We start from the raw sequence: 19,940 nt of genomic DNA, 5'->3' as shown, positions 1-19,940 counted from the left end.
TGCTTTAGTAATGTTGGTACTTCAGTAATGATGGTACTTCAGTAATGATGGTACTTCAGTAATGTTGGTGCTTCAGTAATGTTGGTACTTCAGTAATGTTGGTGCTTCAGTAATGTTGGTACTTCAGTAATGTTGGTGCTTCAGTAATGTTGGTACTTCAGTAATGTTGGTACTTCAGTCATGTTGGTGCTTCAGTAATGTTGGTGCTTCAGTAATGTTGGTACTAGTAATGTTGGTACTAGTAATGTTGGCGCTTCAGTAATGTTGGTGCTTCAGTAATGTTGGTACTTCAGTAATGTCGAAAACACAAAACCGATGGCTAAGTGTTCGAATATTACTAAATTCAAAACTACAAACCAATTTTACTCAGTGCCTTTTAAATTAGTGTTTTCCTTCAACAGAGTTTGTTATTGAAAAACTATTTTTAGCACTATATTAGAGTCTTATTTAAATGGAAAAGTCAACTTTAGTTTGGGATTCTTTGTGATGAATTACCCAGCTGAAGGTAAACTTACTTTTATAGTGTAAAAAGATAAATGGAAACCTCAATCTGCGAAACTATTATATACTCATGAACATGCTGGGCCGGCTTTGCAGAGGCCTCCCTGAACGCGTGACGTGAACGAGCAAAAAGAGTGAAGAATGAGTAAAGGACAAAAGGCGTGTTTCCACTGAGCGGAGCAGCGGCCATCAGGAAGCCCGTCAGCCGCTCCAGATGTTTGATCCCAGCACAGGAAGTACGAGCCAACCGTTAGCCTGCAGAGCGGCGCCGCGGGGCCCAGATGCTGCGGAGGGCCGATGCCTTCAGGCTCGCTCGGCGAAGACAAATGTCTGTCTCTCTCTACTAAACACCCACTCGGGCCGTTTCCCGGTGCCTGACTCTTGTAAAGTGTTCTCGTCATCTGCTGTGCTGAAGGAGAGGCTGCAGGTGTCTGTGGACGCTGAAGAGGAACACAGTGAACGGCTTCAGGGTGCACTGAGACGGTCCTGTCCCTCTTGATGACAGACGTCCGCACCACCGCTAAAGGCATTTTAAATACTTTAAAGTCTCTTCAACTATCACGCCGGTAGCTTTGGTTTCAGAGTCGGGCTCTTTCCTGTATTTATTTACATTTACAGTAGATTGGTTATCATCCAAAAAACAACATCACTGATGGAGAACTTATACTTTATGGTAATACATTTTTTTATATTAACTGAAAATCAAATATAGATGACATATTTATCCAGAAACATGGAGTTTCTTTTTGCAACCTGAACAGATTGTAATGCAGTCATCTGATTGTATTCCAAACATAGACATAGTTTAATTATATCTAGGGACTGTACAACATATATGAAATATCTTTCCTTACTCCAGATTTATAGACTGAGGCTGTGATGTAAGCGCTGCTCTCCACCACTGGGTTCTTTGTTCATGGTCTTTGCTTTACAGGAATCTCTATTGAGGAGGATACGATGTGTTGGGTCGTGCGTGCCTGTGTATCTGTCCGTCTGTCCGCCCACAGCTAATCTCACATACTACTGCACCCATATGTTTTCTGTATGATGACTGTATTATCAAGGACTTCTTGTGGTTGTGGCCACACTTTGTGAAACCGTTCTTTATTGACTGCTTTAAACCGCCGCTGACCACTGAGTCCTCACGCTTGTCAACTGGCCAGTTAGGACACAAACGTCAGCCCAAGCCGTATTCTTGATTTATTTTCCCATCAGCACTGATGCATATGGCCGTGGCTCAGTGGGCAATGCTTAGTGTGAGTAGCGAGTGTTTGTCTGCCCTCACGCTTCAGAGCCCACTGTGGAACAAATAGACTCCACTGACTATCTGTCTAATTACGGCTTTTAACAGATAGTCTCTCTCTGGGACAGGAGGGATCAGTTTTTGCCGTCAGACTCACCTCTTGAAGAGCAGAATGGCAATGACTATGATGATGATGAGAATGACCGCCAGCACCGGACCCATCACCCACAGCATCTCCGGGTCCTCCGTCTGCCGGGTCATCCCACTGTGCAGCTTCACCATGATGGGCTCAGAAAACGGGCTGGCCGCGAACGTCTGCAAATGACCAGAGAGATGATCCAGAGTCAGTTCTCAGTCCCTGAGTTGTACACAACACAGTAGATCAGGGTATGCTACTGTGAGTATGACGGTAATGTACTCTATACGCTTGTGCTCATAGAGTACAATACCGTCAAACTCTCCTGGGGTTCAGCACTACGAGAGGTCAAGACTCCACAGGGTACCTTTTATCTTTTGAAGATAAATGAAGATGATGCTTGCCTTCCATACTCTTATGAGTACAAGCTCTACAAACTGGTTCTCTCACTTTGGCCAAAAGAAGTCACGAGAGAACAAAAATGATGCTGAAATGTGAAACATCAACGGACAGATTTATGAACCAAATGCATCCATAAAGCCACAAAGAAAAGGTTAAGAAGCAGCAACAAAGCAGCTTTTTAAAGCAGACATTTACATAAAGCTATGCTAAAAGGTGCTATACTATAAAGGGCTATCTACTGTATGGAGTCACACTCACCTTACTTTCAATCGGCTATTTTTGGTGTTTATAGGCTATTAGTGGAACGAGTGCAGGGTTAATGTGTGAATCGGTTTGAAGGGATAGTTTTGTATTACTCTCTTCTAAATGATTCCAGTTGAAGAGCAACTACTGGACAGTCAGTTATATTACATTGTGGTATCAACAACTCCCAATCCCTTTTTTGCTGACCTCGTGAAACATGAGAACAACACTTGTACCATGTCACATCAAAGACGGCATCGACACAGCTGCAGCCCCAACGTCTTGAGGACAAAACGTTCTAGCATGAGTGAAACATTCAAATGTCTATAAGGAGTCAAATAAATATACATTTTTGTCAACATAATACAACTAATTCAAAAGATGTGTCCCAAAATGAAGTGCCATTTTCCTCAAAGCAAACTCTTAGAAATAAAAGTGCCAACTACAATGGGTTCTTCTGCTTGTCCTCATAGGAGAACCCTTTTGGTCCCTGGCAGAACCTTTTATAAAGGTTCAACCTGGAACCCTTTCAGAGGGCTCTGCCTAGAACCCATCATGAAGAACAAATATAAGAGCATATAAGACCCATATATCTAAGACCAACACTTATATCTAAGACCAACCCGTATATCTAAGACCAACCCGTATATCTAAGACCAACCCTTATCTCTAAGACCAACCCTTATATCTAAGACCAACCCTTATATCTAAGACCAACCCTTATATCTAAGACCAACCCTTATCTCTAAGACCAACCCTTATATCTAAGACCAACCCGTATATCTAAGACCAACCCGTATATCTAAGACCAACCCTTATCTCTAAGACCAACCCTTATCTTTAAGACCAACCCTTATCTCTAAGACCAACCCTTATCTCTAAGACCAACCCTTATATCTAAGACCAACCCTTATCTCTAAGACCAACCCTTATCTCTAAGACCAACCCTTATATCTAAGACCAACCCTTATCTTTAAGACCAACCCTTATCTCTAAGACCAACCCTTATCTTTAAGACCAACCCTTATCTCTAAGACCAACCCTTATCTCTAAGACCAACCCTTATCTCTAAGACCAACCCTTATCTTTAAGACCAACCCTTATCTCTAAGACCAACCCTTATCTCCGCGGACCAACCGATTCATGGCTAAATGATGGCCCTGTATCAAACAACCAACAACCAATTTGAAATCAACTTGTTTTTTTTAACGTCTAATAAACAACAGGGATATATTGTGATGAACCATTTGGCAGCGATACAGTTTTCAGTTTAGCAGCCCTGAACAGGTGACCCAAACTGTTAGATTTGGACACTAGTGGGTGTGTGTTTAGTGAGATAGGATTCCAATGAGAGTATGGAGGAGCTTTAAGTCCTGCACACACACACACACACACACACACACACACACACACACACACACACACACACACACACACACACACACAGTGTTGGCAGGCTGATTCAGGGAAGGCAGCTGGTTAATTGTGACAGTGGTTAGGAAGCGGCGGACACAAGGTGAGACAGATGGAGGCCGGCTGCTGTTGTGAGCTGATGTGGGAGTGAGGGCTTGTTGTGAAGATGAGGACGGGGAGGAAGGAGGAAGCACAGTGGAGGATTGGCATCAGTGAGGACATGTCTAATAATGCAAACAGCTTCACAAGGCCTTCTGGACTCTTCCCCTGACCTCATTAGAAGCATGGCAGCACTGCCGCAGCAGACACTTGATGTCTGAGAAGCAGCTTATTATCCAGGACTCTTTCAAATGAAAGTATCTTTAGCTCTCGTAGAAGCGTTACCAATTATATCAAACATGTTAGTGTTGTATGTGTGCATTAATACCTAACGGGTGATTCTACTTTAATACCATCACCTGAAGCTGAAGTATGACAAGAGATCCTACATGCTCCGGAGAGTTGAATCATATCACGCGTGTAGTTTCTGGGCTCAGTGTTTGAAGCGATGGTTTACATCCTCATTACTTCAGAGCTTGTAGACTCTCTAAGTTATTTAACATGATGTTAAGCATTACAAACAGCCCTGCTGTTGCACGAGTGACGCTTCCTCTCAGCGAGGAACCCGGCTGGTTTCCCGTGAAGCATCTCTACGATCACCGCAGGAGGCCAGGTGCTGTTTGACTTTGAGTCATTCTGCTATATTCTGTGTCAATGAGTGACCTCATGTTACATGAGGCTGCCGCTTCTTTTAATTACTGTCCAGCCATCACGATGAGCGCGTTTATGCTTCAATCCTTTTAAAATTGGGTAAGCGACGCTCTATGTTTTAAATGCAGCGTCACCGCCGGCCACAATGAAGCATTTAGTTTGTTGATTATTGCTTTCCAAAAGCAACGTATGCAACGATGAATTACGACAATAAGCATACATATGAACAGAAGTCTGTTCCCGTCAGTTATCACAAACATGTTTTAATAAACTAAAGAGTATATATATATATATATATATATATATATATATATATATATATATATATAGCGCAAGAATAAAGTCCCAATATTACAATAATATTGTCCTAATATTACAAGAATAATGTCCTCCTACTATGAGAATGAAGTCCTAATATTACGAGAATAAAGATCTAATATTACAAGAAAAAAGTCCCAATATTATGATAATAAAGTCATAATCTTAGAGTAAAACATTAACAAGGATAAAGATGTAATTTTAGGATAAAAACGTTTGTAATGTTCTGTTGTTGTAAACACATAAGAGCAGTCATGCGTTCCAGCAATAAGATGATCGTATCGTCAGAGGAAATCACTTCTCCCATAAAATATACATTCTGCTACCAACAATGCGTGATCTGCTGGCGACACGTTGGGCGACGCAACAAAAGAACGGTCAACATGGAGCATCCTGTCTTCTACAGAAGGTGCTGGATCCCTCCAATAGAATCACTGTGTTCTTCAAAAGGCCACCGTCAAAGAAAACTCGCCTCTACATCCTGATTGGTGAGCTTCCCTCCAGATGTGCAACCAGCTGGGTGTTGGCAGTGTGATGAAGATGAACCAGGAGTCATGTGGTTCAGTGACTGCAGCTTGTGCCTCCATGTTGTGAGAGGGCAGTACGTTGGACTGTGAGGCAGCGAGGCGTTCACATCCCAGTGAGGCCGTTCACATCCCACTGAGGCCGTTCACATCCCAGTGAGGCCGTTCACATCCCACTGAGGCCGTTCACATCCCACTGAGGCCGTTCACATCCCACTGAGGCCGTTCACATCCCACTGAGGCCGTTCACATCCCACTGAGGCCGTTCACATCCCACTGAGGCCGTTCACATCCCACTGAGGCCGTTCATATCCCAGTGAGGCCGTTCACATCCCAGCGAGGCCGTTCACATCCCAGCGAGGCCGTTCACATCCCACTGAGGCCGTTCATATCCCAGTGAGGCCGTTCACATCCCAGCGAGGCCGTTCACATCCCACTGAGGCCGTTCACATCCCAGCGAGGCCGTTCACATCCCAGCGAGGCCGTTCACATCCCAGTGAGGCCGTTCACATCCCAGCGAGGCCGTTCACATCCCAGTGAGGCCGTTCACATCCCAGCGAGGCCGTTCACATCCCAGCGAGGCCGTTCACATCCCACTGAGGCCGTTCACATCCCAGCGAGGCCGTTCACATCCCAGTGAGGCCGTTCACATCCCAGTGAGGCCGTTCACATCCCAGCGAGGCCGTTCACATCCCAGTGAGGCCGTTCACATCCCACTGAGGCCGTTCATATCCCAGTGAGGCCGTTCACATCCCAGCGAGGCCGTTCACATCCCACTGAGGCCGTTCACATCCCAGCGAGGCCGTTCACATCCCAGTGAGGCCGTTCACATCCCAGTGAGGCCGTTCATATCCCAGTGAGGCCGTTCACATCCCAGCGAGGCCGTTCACATCCCAGCGAGGCCGTTCACATCCCACTGAGGCCGTTCACATCCCAGCGAGGCCGTTCACATCCCACTGAGGCCGTTCATATCCCAGTGAGGCCGTTCACATCCCAGCGAGGCCGTTCACATCCCACTGAGGCCGTTCACATCCCAGCGAGGCCGTTCACATCCCAGTGAGGCCGTTCACATCCCAGTGAGGCCGTTCACATCCCAGCGAGGCCGTTCACATCCCACTGAGGCCGTTCATATCCCAGTGAGGCCGTTCACATCCCAGCGAGGCCGTTCACATCCCACTGAGGCCGTTCATATCCCAGTGAGGCCGTTCACATCCCAGCGAGGCCGTTCACATCCCACTGAGGCCGTTCACATCCCAGCGAGGCCGTTCACATCCCAGTGAGGCCGTTCACATCCCAGTGAGGCCGTTCATATCCCAGTGAGGCCGTTCACATCCCAGCGAGGCCGTTCACATCCCAGCGAGGCCGTTCACATCCCACTGAGGCCGTTCACATCCCAGCGAGGCCGTTCACATCCCACTGAGGCCGTTCACATCCCAGTGAGGCCGTTCACATCCCAGCGAGGCCGTTCACATCCCACTGAGGCCGTTCATATCCCAGTGAGGCCGTTCACATCCCAGCGAGGCCGTTCACATCCCACTGAGGCCGTTCACATCCCAGCGAGGCCGTTCACATCCCAGTGAGGCCGTTCACATCCCAGTGAGGCCGTTCACATCCCAGCGAGGCCGTTCACATCCCACTGAGGCCGTTCATATCCCAGTGAGGCCGTTCACATCCCAGCGAGGCCGTTCACATCCCACTGAGGCCGTTCACATCCCAGCGAGGCCGTTCACATCCCACTGAGGCCGTTCACATCCCACTGAGGCCGTTCACATCCCAGCGAGGCCGTTCACATCCCACTGAGGCCGTTCATATCCCAGCGAGGCCGTTCACATCCCACTGAGGCCGTTCATATCCCAGTGAGGCCGTTCATATCCCAGCGAGGCCGTTCACATCCCACTGAGGCCGTTCACATCCCACTGAGGCCGTTCACATCCCACTGAGGCCGTTCACATCCCAGTAAACAGGCTGAAGAACGTGCTGCTTGTTAAAAACAATGTCACCCCGCGGCCGCTCTGCTTCCTTATTGATTCATTAATTTCAACACGTCTCCACGCACCCTTTCACTCCCGACGCTCTCGCTGAGCTCGTGATATCGATTAATTATCCGTGACCTTTGAGGCTGCAGGACGTTTGTTGAACATGTGTCATGTTGTAGAACCTGAAGTGAAACCGATGCGTCATGAGTCTCCATGGCCTGAGGCGCTTCCAGACGCATTCAAATCTACGCAGACAGTACATCTAGTGCCTGGAAAACACACTACATGATGTATTCACTGTATTCTAGCGAAAGCTTACAAAAGGTAAAGAAAAGGTACAGGAAACCTGATTCAGAATCAGGTTTTTTCTCATATTTAATATAAGAAGATGTAAAAAATTAGATAACTTTTCTGGTGAACATCCAGATACTTAACAAACATGGCATTGTGGTGAGTTTTTCTTGTATGAATTTACTGTAGAAATGTCTTAACACTTCAAATATCCTCACATAATCAGTAGGAAAACTGGGAGGGAGTTCTGGTGATTTGATTGGTTATTGATGATGTTGGCCCAACCCATAGCTTACTTTTTCTGATCCCCATCCTTATAAGTCTCCATCTTAGAGGTGCAATGTGTTTAAAGATTCCACAACTGAACCGCTATCATCAGAATGTGAAGAGGTTACACGCCTGAGATGTCTCCGTGTTGTGACGAGCACACTAAACCGCCTGTAGTACCACTAACTCCCTGAAGAGGCGACAGTGAGTCCCTGTAGCATCCAGAGAGTCCAACATGAGCCTCTGAAGCTGCCCGTCTCCCCACAGGCGTGAATAAGCATTGCTGCTAAATTTGAGACCAAATGACTTGTAAAGATGTTTTTGTAGTGCATCCGCAGACGTGCATTCCTCTCATTAAAAACCTTAAGCTTTAATTATCTTCTCTTTTTTGCATGCCACCCGGATAGCATCGCTTCACTTTTTCTCCCTCTTCTCTTTTAGGCAATAGAGCAGTGGTGAGAGGAATGAAGCTTGTAGTCAAGTGGAATAAAGTTGTTGATTAAGTAGTGGAGTTGCCTTGATGAAAGGGGTTTAATCAACTAGAGGAAGGTGTTTGCCAGTGAGCAAAGATGTTCAAGGAGCCCTGTGGAATTTCTTTATTAGTGGCGCTGTGGAGCAACATTCTAATGAGCGGGTTCCTGTTCTGGCTACGAGGATGCTCACGTACTGAATGTTTCACTCTATTCCACTGAATATTATGCATATTCTGTGCTTTATTGTTGAGGCCTTACTGTAGAAACACTGAACACCCAACACGTTGCTTTCATTTAGCGTTTGTCCAACGAGAGATGAGCGACCGCAGGGTCCTCAAAGTGACGGTGCGGCCAGCTGTCCAAAGAAGCAACCTAGTATCCCGAGAGATTAGGTCATGTCCAACGAATTAAAGGTCACAATAAGTTGCTTGTCCAAGCTTGTCCCTCAAGAACAATACATATCAGTGTGGTGATCTGCCATTGGGGCAACAGAGTTTGCTCGTGCCTTCATGAACTGTTCTGAATCACTGCAATCTTCGAATAGTCTGGAGAGGAAACCAACAGCCAAAAGGTGGAGCTTGATAACATGTTCGGCTCATCGGCCTCCTCAGCTTATTTTTTCCAATTGACAGTTTTCACGGCTTTTAGGCGGCACAGAAGCGTATTGTAAAGTATATTTAGGACATCTCGGGGAGCGTTTGGAGGTGATTAATCTCAGCAACGCTTCCTGATAGATAGCAAACCTTCAGGGGTGAAGAATGTGCCGCTGCTCCAGGCTGGCTATGAGGAGGTGGGCTGTGCGAAGACGAAGAAGAAGTGGATTAATAGCAGTGGGAGGATGAACATCTCACTGTTGTTTCCATTGTCCATAATCTCCCACCAGAAAAAGAGCCCCTGACTTATAAAATAAGCAGAAACAATGTGTGGTTCTAATGCGTTTTGACAGCTCTGTTATTTCCCAGAACTCTTCAAGATTTCCACCTCAGCCGGAGCCTTCCGCCCGCCGCTCCTGTAATATGACAAACTGGATCCTATCCAGTGGGCTCAGCGTATTTCCCACATTCCCCAGTCCTCCGCTCTGCCATCCCTCTCTCTTTCCTCCTCAAGGTTCAGCATCCCTCCTACACCACAAGCTCATCCCGGCATCCAAGCCCATTCTCTCTCCGATGATTGCCGCATTTCCCGCCTTCCCAAGTACGTCCATGCATTTCCCTCAGGTGCCCCCCTCCCCCGTTCTTACCCGACTTATCTCCCCTTAAGCTCCCTCTCCTTCGCTCTCTCTCCACCTCTCGCTCTTCTCCTCACCTCTCTGCCACTCCCACAGGGCCCGGCATTCAGAGGAAGCTGCTGGGCTCACTACCCCCCTCCTTCCTCTGCTCCAAGTTATCACACTGTTTATTTGGCCTTTTTTCTTTTATCCAATTTCACACGTCCCAACTTGTTTAGCAGCAGAGAGCCGCAGTGCCCTTTTGCTTCATCCCCCCTTCCTTCTTCCTTCCACTCTGCCAGCAGCTTTGCAGTAGCAATAAAAGCTAAGCTCACTTTCCGTTTTTCAATGAATGTGATTAGGTTTCTATTTTTGTCCAGGCTTGAATCCCATTCAGCAGAGTGTCATGTAACGAATCCGAGCTTTGCTGCTCTGTTCTTATGTACTAAACACAATGAAACAATCAGTGTCCAAGACTACACACTCTTGATGAAGGCTGAGAACGGGGCGGCGGTTACCAGGACTGAAAGAAGACGGACACAAGTTATATCAGCCGCATCTTTCTGGAGCGTCGAGTCCAAACGCAGGACAAGTTCCTTTGTATGTCAAATGGTTCCTAGAAGAAACCGCACACCCAGTATGTGAAGTGGATTTCCTTTCAGAGTTTTACCTCAACATTTCCTACATAGTCCCCCACTGACTCAACTAAAGATAAGAGAACCCACAAGAACCCACAAGAACCCACAGTCAGATGAAAGGTCATTACTTCATGTCTGCAACGCTGGTGTTACAAAAGTTAGTCGTATTTGTATCGTTAATAATGGTTTCGAAATTATAATATTGCATTATCTTTGTTTCATGTCATCTCAATGTATTATAGACATGCCGATGTCTCTAGCTCATGTTTTTGAATGACAGTCCCGCATTCTACGTATTTCCATGTTGCATTTCGCCAAGCGGATGGCATGTGGCGCCCAACATTGTACTTTGGTCCAGCACCGCTATTCTGTCTGTGGTGAACGCCAGCGAAGACTACTGATGACGTAACGGGTCTCAAAGGACTGCCCCACTTCATGGGGGACGATTCTAAGTGTAAAAATAGGAAATGGGATTGGCCCCGAGTGCTAGCCCTGGATCTGCTGACGTAGATGGTGGGGGTTTTTGGGTGATGGAAACCCTTGACAGACTCACCTACCTCGGGCCCCTGACCAAACCAGCACTCGACCCCCTGCAGACCACCCGGATATGGCTGGCAGCCCAGTGAGGATCATGTTCTTTGATTTCTCCATTGATTTAAAACCATGACTCTCGGAAAAGGAAAGAGATAGAATAACAAATCTTTGTCAAAGGTCTTCCTTAGAGACTTTGGGTAAGACAAAGAGAGGAGAGCGTCGACCCAATTTAAGAATATAAAGAAATAATGAGTATGTCATTTATCTCATGGACCTACAATGAGTAACCTCAAATAGAAACACATGAATGCTGAGTCGACAATGGAACAATCAACCATTGATAGCAAGCTAGTATCAATGGTTCCAACGACCCCAAGAGAAGGTGAGACGGAGAGCTCAGGGAACACGAGGGAACTAGTGGAGGACCTGTTCAAACTATGCCAGTTAGGGAAAAGGTCTTTCCCTCCTCATCCAACAATCACTTAGAACCTTTTGAACCTTTGTGAAACCATACAAAGAACTGTGGATAATTCTCAAAGCCGACTGAGTGAATTTAATGTATGTTTTATAAGTGATAGATTAATTCCACACTTTCTGCACATTCAGGTTTTCTCTGACAATACAAGGCTTATCATACCAATGGTGTGGTTACAGGAGAGCCCTCTTCAATGGCCAATGCCACATGGCAATTCATGGATCAAGTTGCTTTGTGGACCTTTGGACCTTTCAACCTCGGCTTCAGAAAAAGGAATTATCTTTTTTCTCACATGTCCATCACTCAAAAAGCAGAGTAGACTTTAACCCATTGTTTCATAGATAAAACGCTCCTACTGCAATAAAGAAGACAGAATAATGGCCATTGTGGAATCTGACCAAGCATCTCTGAACTTATTTGAACTTTCGTTGTAGTGCATTGTGCTGCCTGGAAAGTTAACACCGCTGTATTGGCAACCAATTCTGCACACATAGAGCAAATACAATGGCTGATGTTCTGCTGACCAATAGATCTGACTCTATTTCACCATCCACTCTTTGGGAGACACTGAAAGTTGTAATCAGGAGAGGGATCATAAATTACTCCGTATCAGAATAAAAACCAGAAAACAGAAACAGCAAGAGTTCATTGATCCAATAAGGAAACCAGATACAACAATACTTCACAAAGCCATCACCAGAACTACACAAAGAAAGGCTTCATCTAAAAGCTCAGCATGACCTTGTATCAACACAAAAGACTGAATATTTACCTTCGTCAAAAAGAAACTACTATTAACAGTGATAAAGCATGCCAGCTTAAATCCGAACCAGCTTGTCGTATCACTGCGGGAAGAACTGATGGACTCATTTAAAATGACACATTCAACCATTATACATCCATCCATCCATCCATTATCAGCCGCTTATCCGGGGTCGGGTCGCGGTGGCAGCAGGTCCAGCAGGCCGACCCAGGCTTCCCTCTCACCCGCAACACTTTCCAGCTCATTCTGGGGGATCCCGAGGCGTTCCAAGGCCAGCCGGGAGATATAATCCCTCCAGCGTGTCCTCGGTCTTCCCCGGGGTCTCCTACCAGTTGGACGTGCCTGGAAAACCTCTAATGGGAGGCGTCCAGGAGGCATCCTGACTAGATGCCCGAACCACCTCAGCTGACTCCTTTCGACACGAAGGAGCAGCGACTCGACTCCAAGCTCCCTCCTGATGTCCGAGCTCCTTACCCTATCTCTAAGGGTGAGCCCGGCCACCCTGCGGAGGAAGCTCATTTCGGCCGCTTGTATTCGAGATCTCGTTCTTTCGGTCACGACCCAGAGTTCGTGACCATAGGTGAGGGTTGGAACATAGACCGACCAGTAAATGGAGAGCTTCGCCTTCCGGCTCAGCTCCCCCTTCACCAGGACGGACCGGTACAGCGCCTGTTTTATTGCTGCAGCCGCACCGATCCGTCTGTCGATCTCCCACTCCACCTTACCCTCACTCGTGAACAAGACCCCGAGATACTTGAACTCCTTCGCTTGGGGTAGGCGGTTTGTCCCCACCTGGAGGGAGCAATCCACCGGTTTCCGGCAGAGCACCATGGCCTCAGATTTGGAGGCGCTAACTCTCATCCCTGCCGCTTCACACTCGGCTGCAAAACGCCCCAGTGAATGCTGGAGGTCACAATCCGAGGAGGCAAACAGGACCACATCATCCGCGAACAGCAGAGAGGCGATCCCGAGACTCCCGAACCGGATCCTCTCCGCCCCCTGGCTGCGCCTAGATATCCTGTCCATGAAAGTCACGAACAGGACCGGTGATAAAGGGCAGCCCTGGCGGAGGCCAACACCCACCGGGAACGTGTCTGACTTACTACCGAGGATACGAACACAGCTCCTACTGCAGGCGTACAAAGACCGGATAGCCCGTATTATACAAACGTACATATATTAGAAATCCTGGATAACATCGACCATGCTTAATATTCTTAGCAATTTCAATAAACCAATGATAAGTGCTGACTTAAAAGACAGCCCAGAAGAACCCTTATGATTACAATAAATTACTGATTCCATTCAGATGATGCAGAACAATTCTTCGGCGAGATGACCAGTAAGAGTTTTATTAAAAAACATCTCTACTGTCCTTTCAGAAATGTTCTAAATCTTGTGTCAAACTTGACCAATTATGTTACAATTACCTTACATTATCAAATGTACTCCTCAAACCAGGAACGGATCCACTTGAATGCTTCTCTTGAAATTTTAAATAAATAAAGTGAAAAAAATCTATTTTGATATTTTCTTTACATATACCGTTTACAAAAAAGCTAAATTCAAACATATCAAATACAATAATCTGCCAACAAGTTTATCAATAAGACTGGGATGGGAACTCTCTAATATTAAGGAGGCGTGGAATGGGGAGGTAGGGTTTAAAAATAAAAATAAATAAATATACTGTTGCTTGAGTGAAATTTCGAGTATTATATTCCCTCTTTTCTCCAATAAAAACACTATTTAAAAAAAGAAAAGGAGGACATGACATGAAACAATTGGTGCTGGGTCAGTCAGATAACCTCTGGGAATCCATTTCTGTTATTACCAGGCTTCGTTCTGCCAAAGAACCATTGATCAAGGGCGCCAACACATTATAGCGTGGAGAAAATAACAAGAACACCTTCATATATAATGCAATCCAATTCAGCAACAATACACACTGCTGCCTTGCCAGAGAGCTGAACCATCATTGCTACATTGTTTCACAATCATGAAGTACAACTTTTACAAGATTGCAACAAAGACAAGTGTCCTTGTGATTGTGTTGACGTTCTTTATCTTATCAACATGCGGTTGAACTATAAAGATGGGCCGATGCTGTCGGAATCAAGTACGATTTTAACACTAAATTGGTCTCGCCTGAAGAATCAGGATTTTTAGACGATAGATCAGATAACTTTTGAAGCTTCTAAGTCGGTCATTTTATCCAAAGTTTGAGTCAAACACTTTTGGCATAACCCTCTAGGTGTCGGGTTGGACAGACAGGCGACTGTGTAGTTCCTTGCAGGGCACAGCTCTTCATAGCTGTGCGTGGTTGTGGGAGTGGCCTTATTGTTATTGCGAATGCGAAGCCGCTGTAAACACTACGACTGGTTCAAAGGTATTGAGCCAGAATTTACATGTGCTTTTCTTAGGTCTGGGTATCATTTAAAAGAATAAGGATGCCAGTACTAATGCCAGTGCCCTTAAATTAATACAGATACCAATAGAGTACTTCATTTGATACCATCCATTATCAGCCGCTTATCCGGGTTGGGTCTCGGTGGCAGCAGGCCCAGCAGGCTGACCCAGGCTTCCCTCTCACCCGTAACATGTTCAGATCATTCTGGGGGATCCCGAGGCGTTGCCAGTCAGCCAGGAGATATAATCCCTCCAGCGCGTCCTGGGTCTTCCCCAATGTCTCCTACCAGTTGGACGTGAACAGAAAACCTCCTGTGGGAGGCGTCCGAGAGGCATCCCATGCTCTCACAGCACCCTCCACAAAACCCCTGAGGGACGAAAAGCCTTCTCCAGGTCCACAGAGCACATGTAGACTGGTTGAGCAAACTCCCAGGACCCCTCCAGGAGTCTTTTGAGGGTGGTCCACTGCTCCACGACCGGGACGGAATCCACACTGATCCGCTTGAAGCTGAGGTTCAACCAAGGATCATGTGAATTGTCATATTGCTTAGCTCATCACCGCTCATACAACGGGGACTGCTGGTGACCGGGTTCCCAGATGCCTTGTTGTTGGAAGCGTAAGGCAGGTATCCTTTGACTGAAGAATATACTTAAAGGTATGGAGTACCGATACCCATGCTCTAGCCTTTCAGGACCAAATTTTAACCCATTTGAATAGAGATACTACGAGGGAAAATTATTCATATGAGGAATAGAACCGATTGTAATTAGTCTGAAGATGCTGCGCTCTGTGGATGAGCGCAGGGCTCATTACTGCGGGAGAGACACACCTGCAGATGCATGCGTGTCTGGCATGTGTGCACTGAGGGGCTGCTCTTTGTTCCACAGAGAGACAAACCGAGGAGGAGAAACAATGCAGAGGAGCTCTGCTCTGCTTATTCAGCGGTGCGAGGCCTGGGGACACGCTGCAGCGAGTCCCCGAGAGCGAGTGGAGCTTCATGAGAACCATCTATCTGACGGTTTTAAAAGGCGAGGAATGATCCCTGATAGATCCGCATATTAAAACCCCATCCACGTGGCCTGAGCCTCGTCCTCTGGTGGAGGGTTATGATTTATTAAAGGGCAGGAGGTGTCAAGCAGAAGCCTTGGTGTTGAACTCTTCCTGACACGACGCTGCTGCATGCGAGGTAGCGTGCAGCTTAATCCAGTCCTCTCTCTCGTGGTCTTTCCCTGCTCTGAGGATGCAGGAGGAGGACATGACATGAAACTATTGGTGCCGGGTCGGTCAGACCCCCTGGAATCCATTTGTGTTATTACCACGCTTGGTTCTGCCAAGGTACCATTGATCTCGGTCGCCAACACATTAGAGCGTGGAGAAGAAGAAACAAGAACACCTTCATATATAATGCAATCCAATGCAGCAACAATACACACCGCTGCCTTCCCAGAGAGCTGAACCATATCACGGCAAGTTTCCCAATCGTTAAATACAATTTTCACAAAAGTTGCACTCAATGCAAGGCTGCATAGTATCAAATGTGTGATGTATCCTGTCAACATGAGGATAAACAGGCCGATGTAAAGATGAGCGGCTGCTGTACACATTGAGCAAGATGTTAACCTCCAATTGGCTCCGAATAACTTCAGAATCAGGATTCCTGCTCCATCGACTGCCGTTTGATGTTCAATTTGACTTGTGACTGACAGCAGACTCATTCCTCCAACGATCAATGATCTGGCTGTGGGATGGCAGAGGTGTCTCAGTACATGTTGGTCAGTTTGAGCAGCTCTGATGACTGAGATGATTTTAATAGTAGGGGAGTATATCTTTCATGTTGAGGCTGGCTGTATTCCTGAGAGTGTGAAATACAAATGAGATAAAAAAAACAACAACTTCACTGCAGAACAGATCAGACTGTCCATCTGGTTCCCAGGAAACTTGATATTATTATTTCCTTCTTCTTGCTTTTTATTTAAAAGACACAGTGTGTAACATTTCTGGGGATTTTTGAGCAGAAATGAAATATGATATTCATAGCTATGTCTTCATTATTGTATAATCACCTGAAGCTAAGACATGTGTTTTTGTGATCTTAGAATGAGCCCTACGTGTCCACAGAGCGAGGCGTGACCCCGGTGAGTCAGCAGAGCGAATTCAGTTGGTTGCATTCTGCGCCTTCACCACTAGATGGCACACTGCCATTAAAGTGTAGCATTATGTAATGCTACACTTTAAGTGTGAGCTCCATTTCAGATTTGTTTGTATTATGTTGTGTCAAATATTGTTATTATTCTAGTAATACATACATACAGTAATACAGCTCTATAACATGCAGTTTTCTCTTAATATTCTATTCCAAACCTAAACATTGTTCTCTTGACTGAGGGAAACTTAACAAACGGTCGTATTCCAGCCTTATAATACCACGTTTAATGTCTTCTACCCTTCTCTGCTGGCTCCTCTCATGTTTCTGTCCCGCTCTCGTCCACAAAAACAATATCTGGTTTGCTGTGTTCCGTCTGCATCATTAGTAAAAGTCAAAGTACAAATTAGGTAAAAGCATTCTATTTGGGTATTTTATATATATATATATATATATATATATATATATATATATATATATATATATATATATATATATATATATATATATTTAATGTTATTTAATATGATTTGTATTTCATTTGAATGTTATTTCAATATGATTTATTGTTATTTTATATGATTTGTATTGCATTTGATTGTTATTTCCTATATTATTTAACATTATTTAAATAAGATTAATGATTAAATGATGTTATTACTATATATTTAATTTGACTTGTATATGATTTGTATTGCACATCAGGAAGAAATGAATATGATATCATAATGTTATTCCTTTAAGCTGTGAAGAACCCACATTGTTGTTGAAGTTTGAGCTAATTAAATAAAGTCTACTTTAGCTTGAGCTACACAACAGAATGAAACCATGTACGATGTTTATTCATAGAGCTGTGAAGCTTGTGGGCCTTTGTCAACGCGTCATTTACCAGAGTTGCTGAAATGTTATTAAAATAGTATTTTATCACCAACATCTCCTCCCTCTTGATACTCCAGCTCCTCAACACTGACTGATGAAGGCCGACCGGCCAGAGAGTAGTGAGCGAATGTGTCCTTGTGCTCTCATGCAGTGGAGATGCAGCCCAGCATCATCCACCTCTGAAGCTTTAATTCATGAAAGCTGCCCGCTGCACATGCTCCTAAACATAGAGGTCACTCACAGATTCGTGGTCCGTCAGGTCAGCCAGAACAAAGCAGCGGTACTGCTGCTGGCCCGGCAGCGCTCTGTTGTGGTAGCCGCCGTACGTCTTCTCGTCGCCCAGAGTGAAGACCTGGGGCAGAGCGTCCAGCTTGGCAGCGATGTAGGGCTGCAGGACGTCCTGGCTCTGCCTCCTCTGTCTCTTCTGCCTCTCAGGACCGCCGGCAGCACTGGCCTCCAGGAGCTGGAGGGACGACACAACAGGCAGAACACAACATGACATGACACGACACGACATAACATGACATGACACAACATGACACAATACAACATGACACGACATGACATGACATAACACAACATGACATAACACAATACAACATGACACAACATGACATAACATACCACAATATGACACAACATGACATGACACGACACGACATAACATGACATGACATAACACAATACAACATGACATGACACAACATGACATGACATACCACAATATGACACAACATGACACGACACAATACAACATGCCATGACACAACATGAGACGACACAACAGGCAGAACACAACATGACACGACATGACACAACATGACATAACACAACACGACATGACACAACATGACATTACACAACATAACACAACACAACATGACACAACACAACATGACATGACATAGCACAACATGAAATAGTGTTGATGACATGACACAACATATCATAACATGACACAACATGACATGACATAACAATGTGTGAGGATGTGTTCTTCACATATCATTTCTGATATTTAGTTCCAGATCCTTTTCATTGTGATCAGTTCAGTTTTCAGCCTCATGGTTTCCTACTCTGTCAACATGGACTTTCACCATTAATGGAGTATTTGGATTCCTATGACTCTCTGTTGTTTTTAATGTTTGTCTTTACTGTAAGAGCTGCTACACTGTTTTTCGTTGTTTTTGACAATGACATTAAGGTATTCTATTCTAGCTATGAACAGTGTTCCTCCCATCCTGTCGTTCCTAACGAAGACGTATCTGAGTCCATGATTGCTTTGTGGAAATAATACACTGATGACAGGTCACAGGGAGAGGTTATAGAGAAGAGCAGACGGATGTTCTCATATATTTATATTGTGCTTTCTTTCACTAAAGAACAGCATGAAACGTTCCGTGTTCTACACTCAACATTAACTATTGAGATGAAAACCCTCCACAACAGCTCATCTGCAATATTCCAACTGGACAATTATCTGCAGGGTCAAAAACCTCGTCCTGAAACTGTGGACCATCCTCCATGTCCCTCCATCTCCAGATGATATGAGTTCAGCTCCCTTGATCACACTCTGAGAGACGGGTTCATTCTGACACAAACACATTCGTCTCCGTCTTAACCTACAGGCGTTCCCCACGGTGCACAATGTTCTCATTTCAGACACAAAGTACTTTATGTATTCATGCACTGCTAAAAAACTCAAAAAATGATTAATAAACAACAAGCAGCACACGTTAAAAGCTAAAACGTCTAAAAGCTGAACCGTCTCTGTGGTGTGGTTCATGTTGGACGGACAGATCTGTTAAAGGCTCTATGCTCTGCAGCGTCTCTACAGCGCTGGGGAACAGAACACATTCCACCCTCTAGGGGTGGTTGCATTATTAACCCACTGCTCCACAGAGAGGAAGATGTCTCCCTTTGGCCTAAATGAAGAACTGAACATGTCATGTTTCATCTAATCCATGACATCTCTGATGGATGCAGCACTTGTTATACTTCCATCTTTGTCACAACCGTTGCTGATGGAAGTGGCAAAAGCAGCGAGGCCCTAAATGTAGTTATAGCCTGGCAGGTCAATGAAGACAGTGATAATCAGACGGAGAGTCTTACCGGGTCGAAGAAGAAGAACCTCCATGTGGCAAAGAGCACATTCAAGGCAACTCGGAACTACAACAGCGAACCTCCTGTAACCGTAGCTCTTTATTCACTGTTACAATCCTTAAAAAACAAACGCATGTGGAGACATTCAGTATTCCTTCGGTAGCGAATAAAGTGCTATCGCTAGTTAACGATGTGCTAACGTACTCTGCTAATGTTAGCTCCACAGGTTTAAACGTGGAAACGTAATCTTT

General features: G+C 45.3%; 1 protein-coding gene across 1 annotated transcript in view; it reads right to left on the bottom strand.

Moving 5' to 3' along the window:
- The window catches only part of ptprfa (protein tyrosine phosphatase receptor type Fa), a gene marked incomplete at its 5' end in the record, with an annotated part of 188,492 nt that overhangs the window by 54,311 nt on the left and 114,241 nt on the right, over window positions 1-19,940 (bottom strand). Inside the window, 2 exons of the mRNA XM_079220647.1 lie at window positions 1,902-2,059; window positions 17,828-18,049. Coding sequence (XP_079076773.1) covers window positions 1,902-2,059; window positions 17,828-18,049 — 380 coding nt within the window. The remainder of the gene's footprint in view (window positions 1-1,901; window positions 2,060-17,827; window positions 18,050-19,940) is intronic.

The sequence above is a fragment of the Taurulus bubalis genome (assembly GCF_910589615.1).
Source record: "Taurulus bubalis genome assembly, chromosome: 7".
In the NCBI taxonomy this organism is placed as follows: domain Eukaryota; kingdom Metazoa; phylum Chordata; class Actinopteri; order Perciformes; family Cottidae; genus Taurulus; species Taurulus bubalis.
This window is presented reverse-complemented; position numbering and strand designations above follow the sequence as displayed.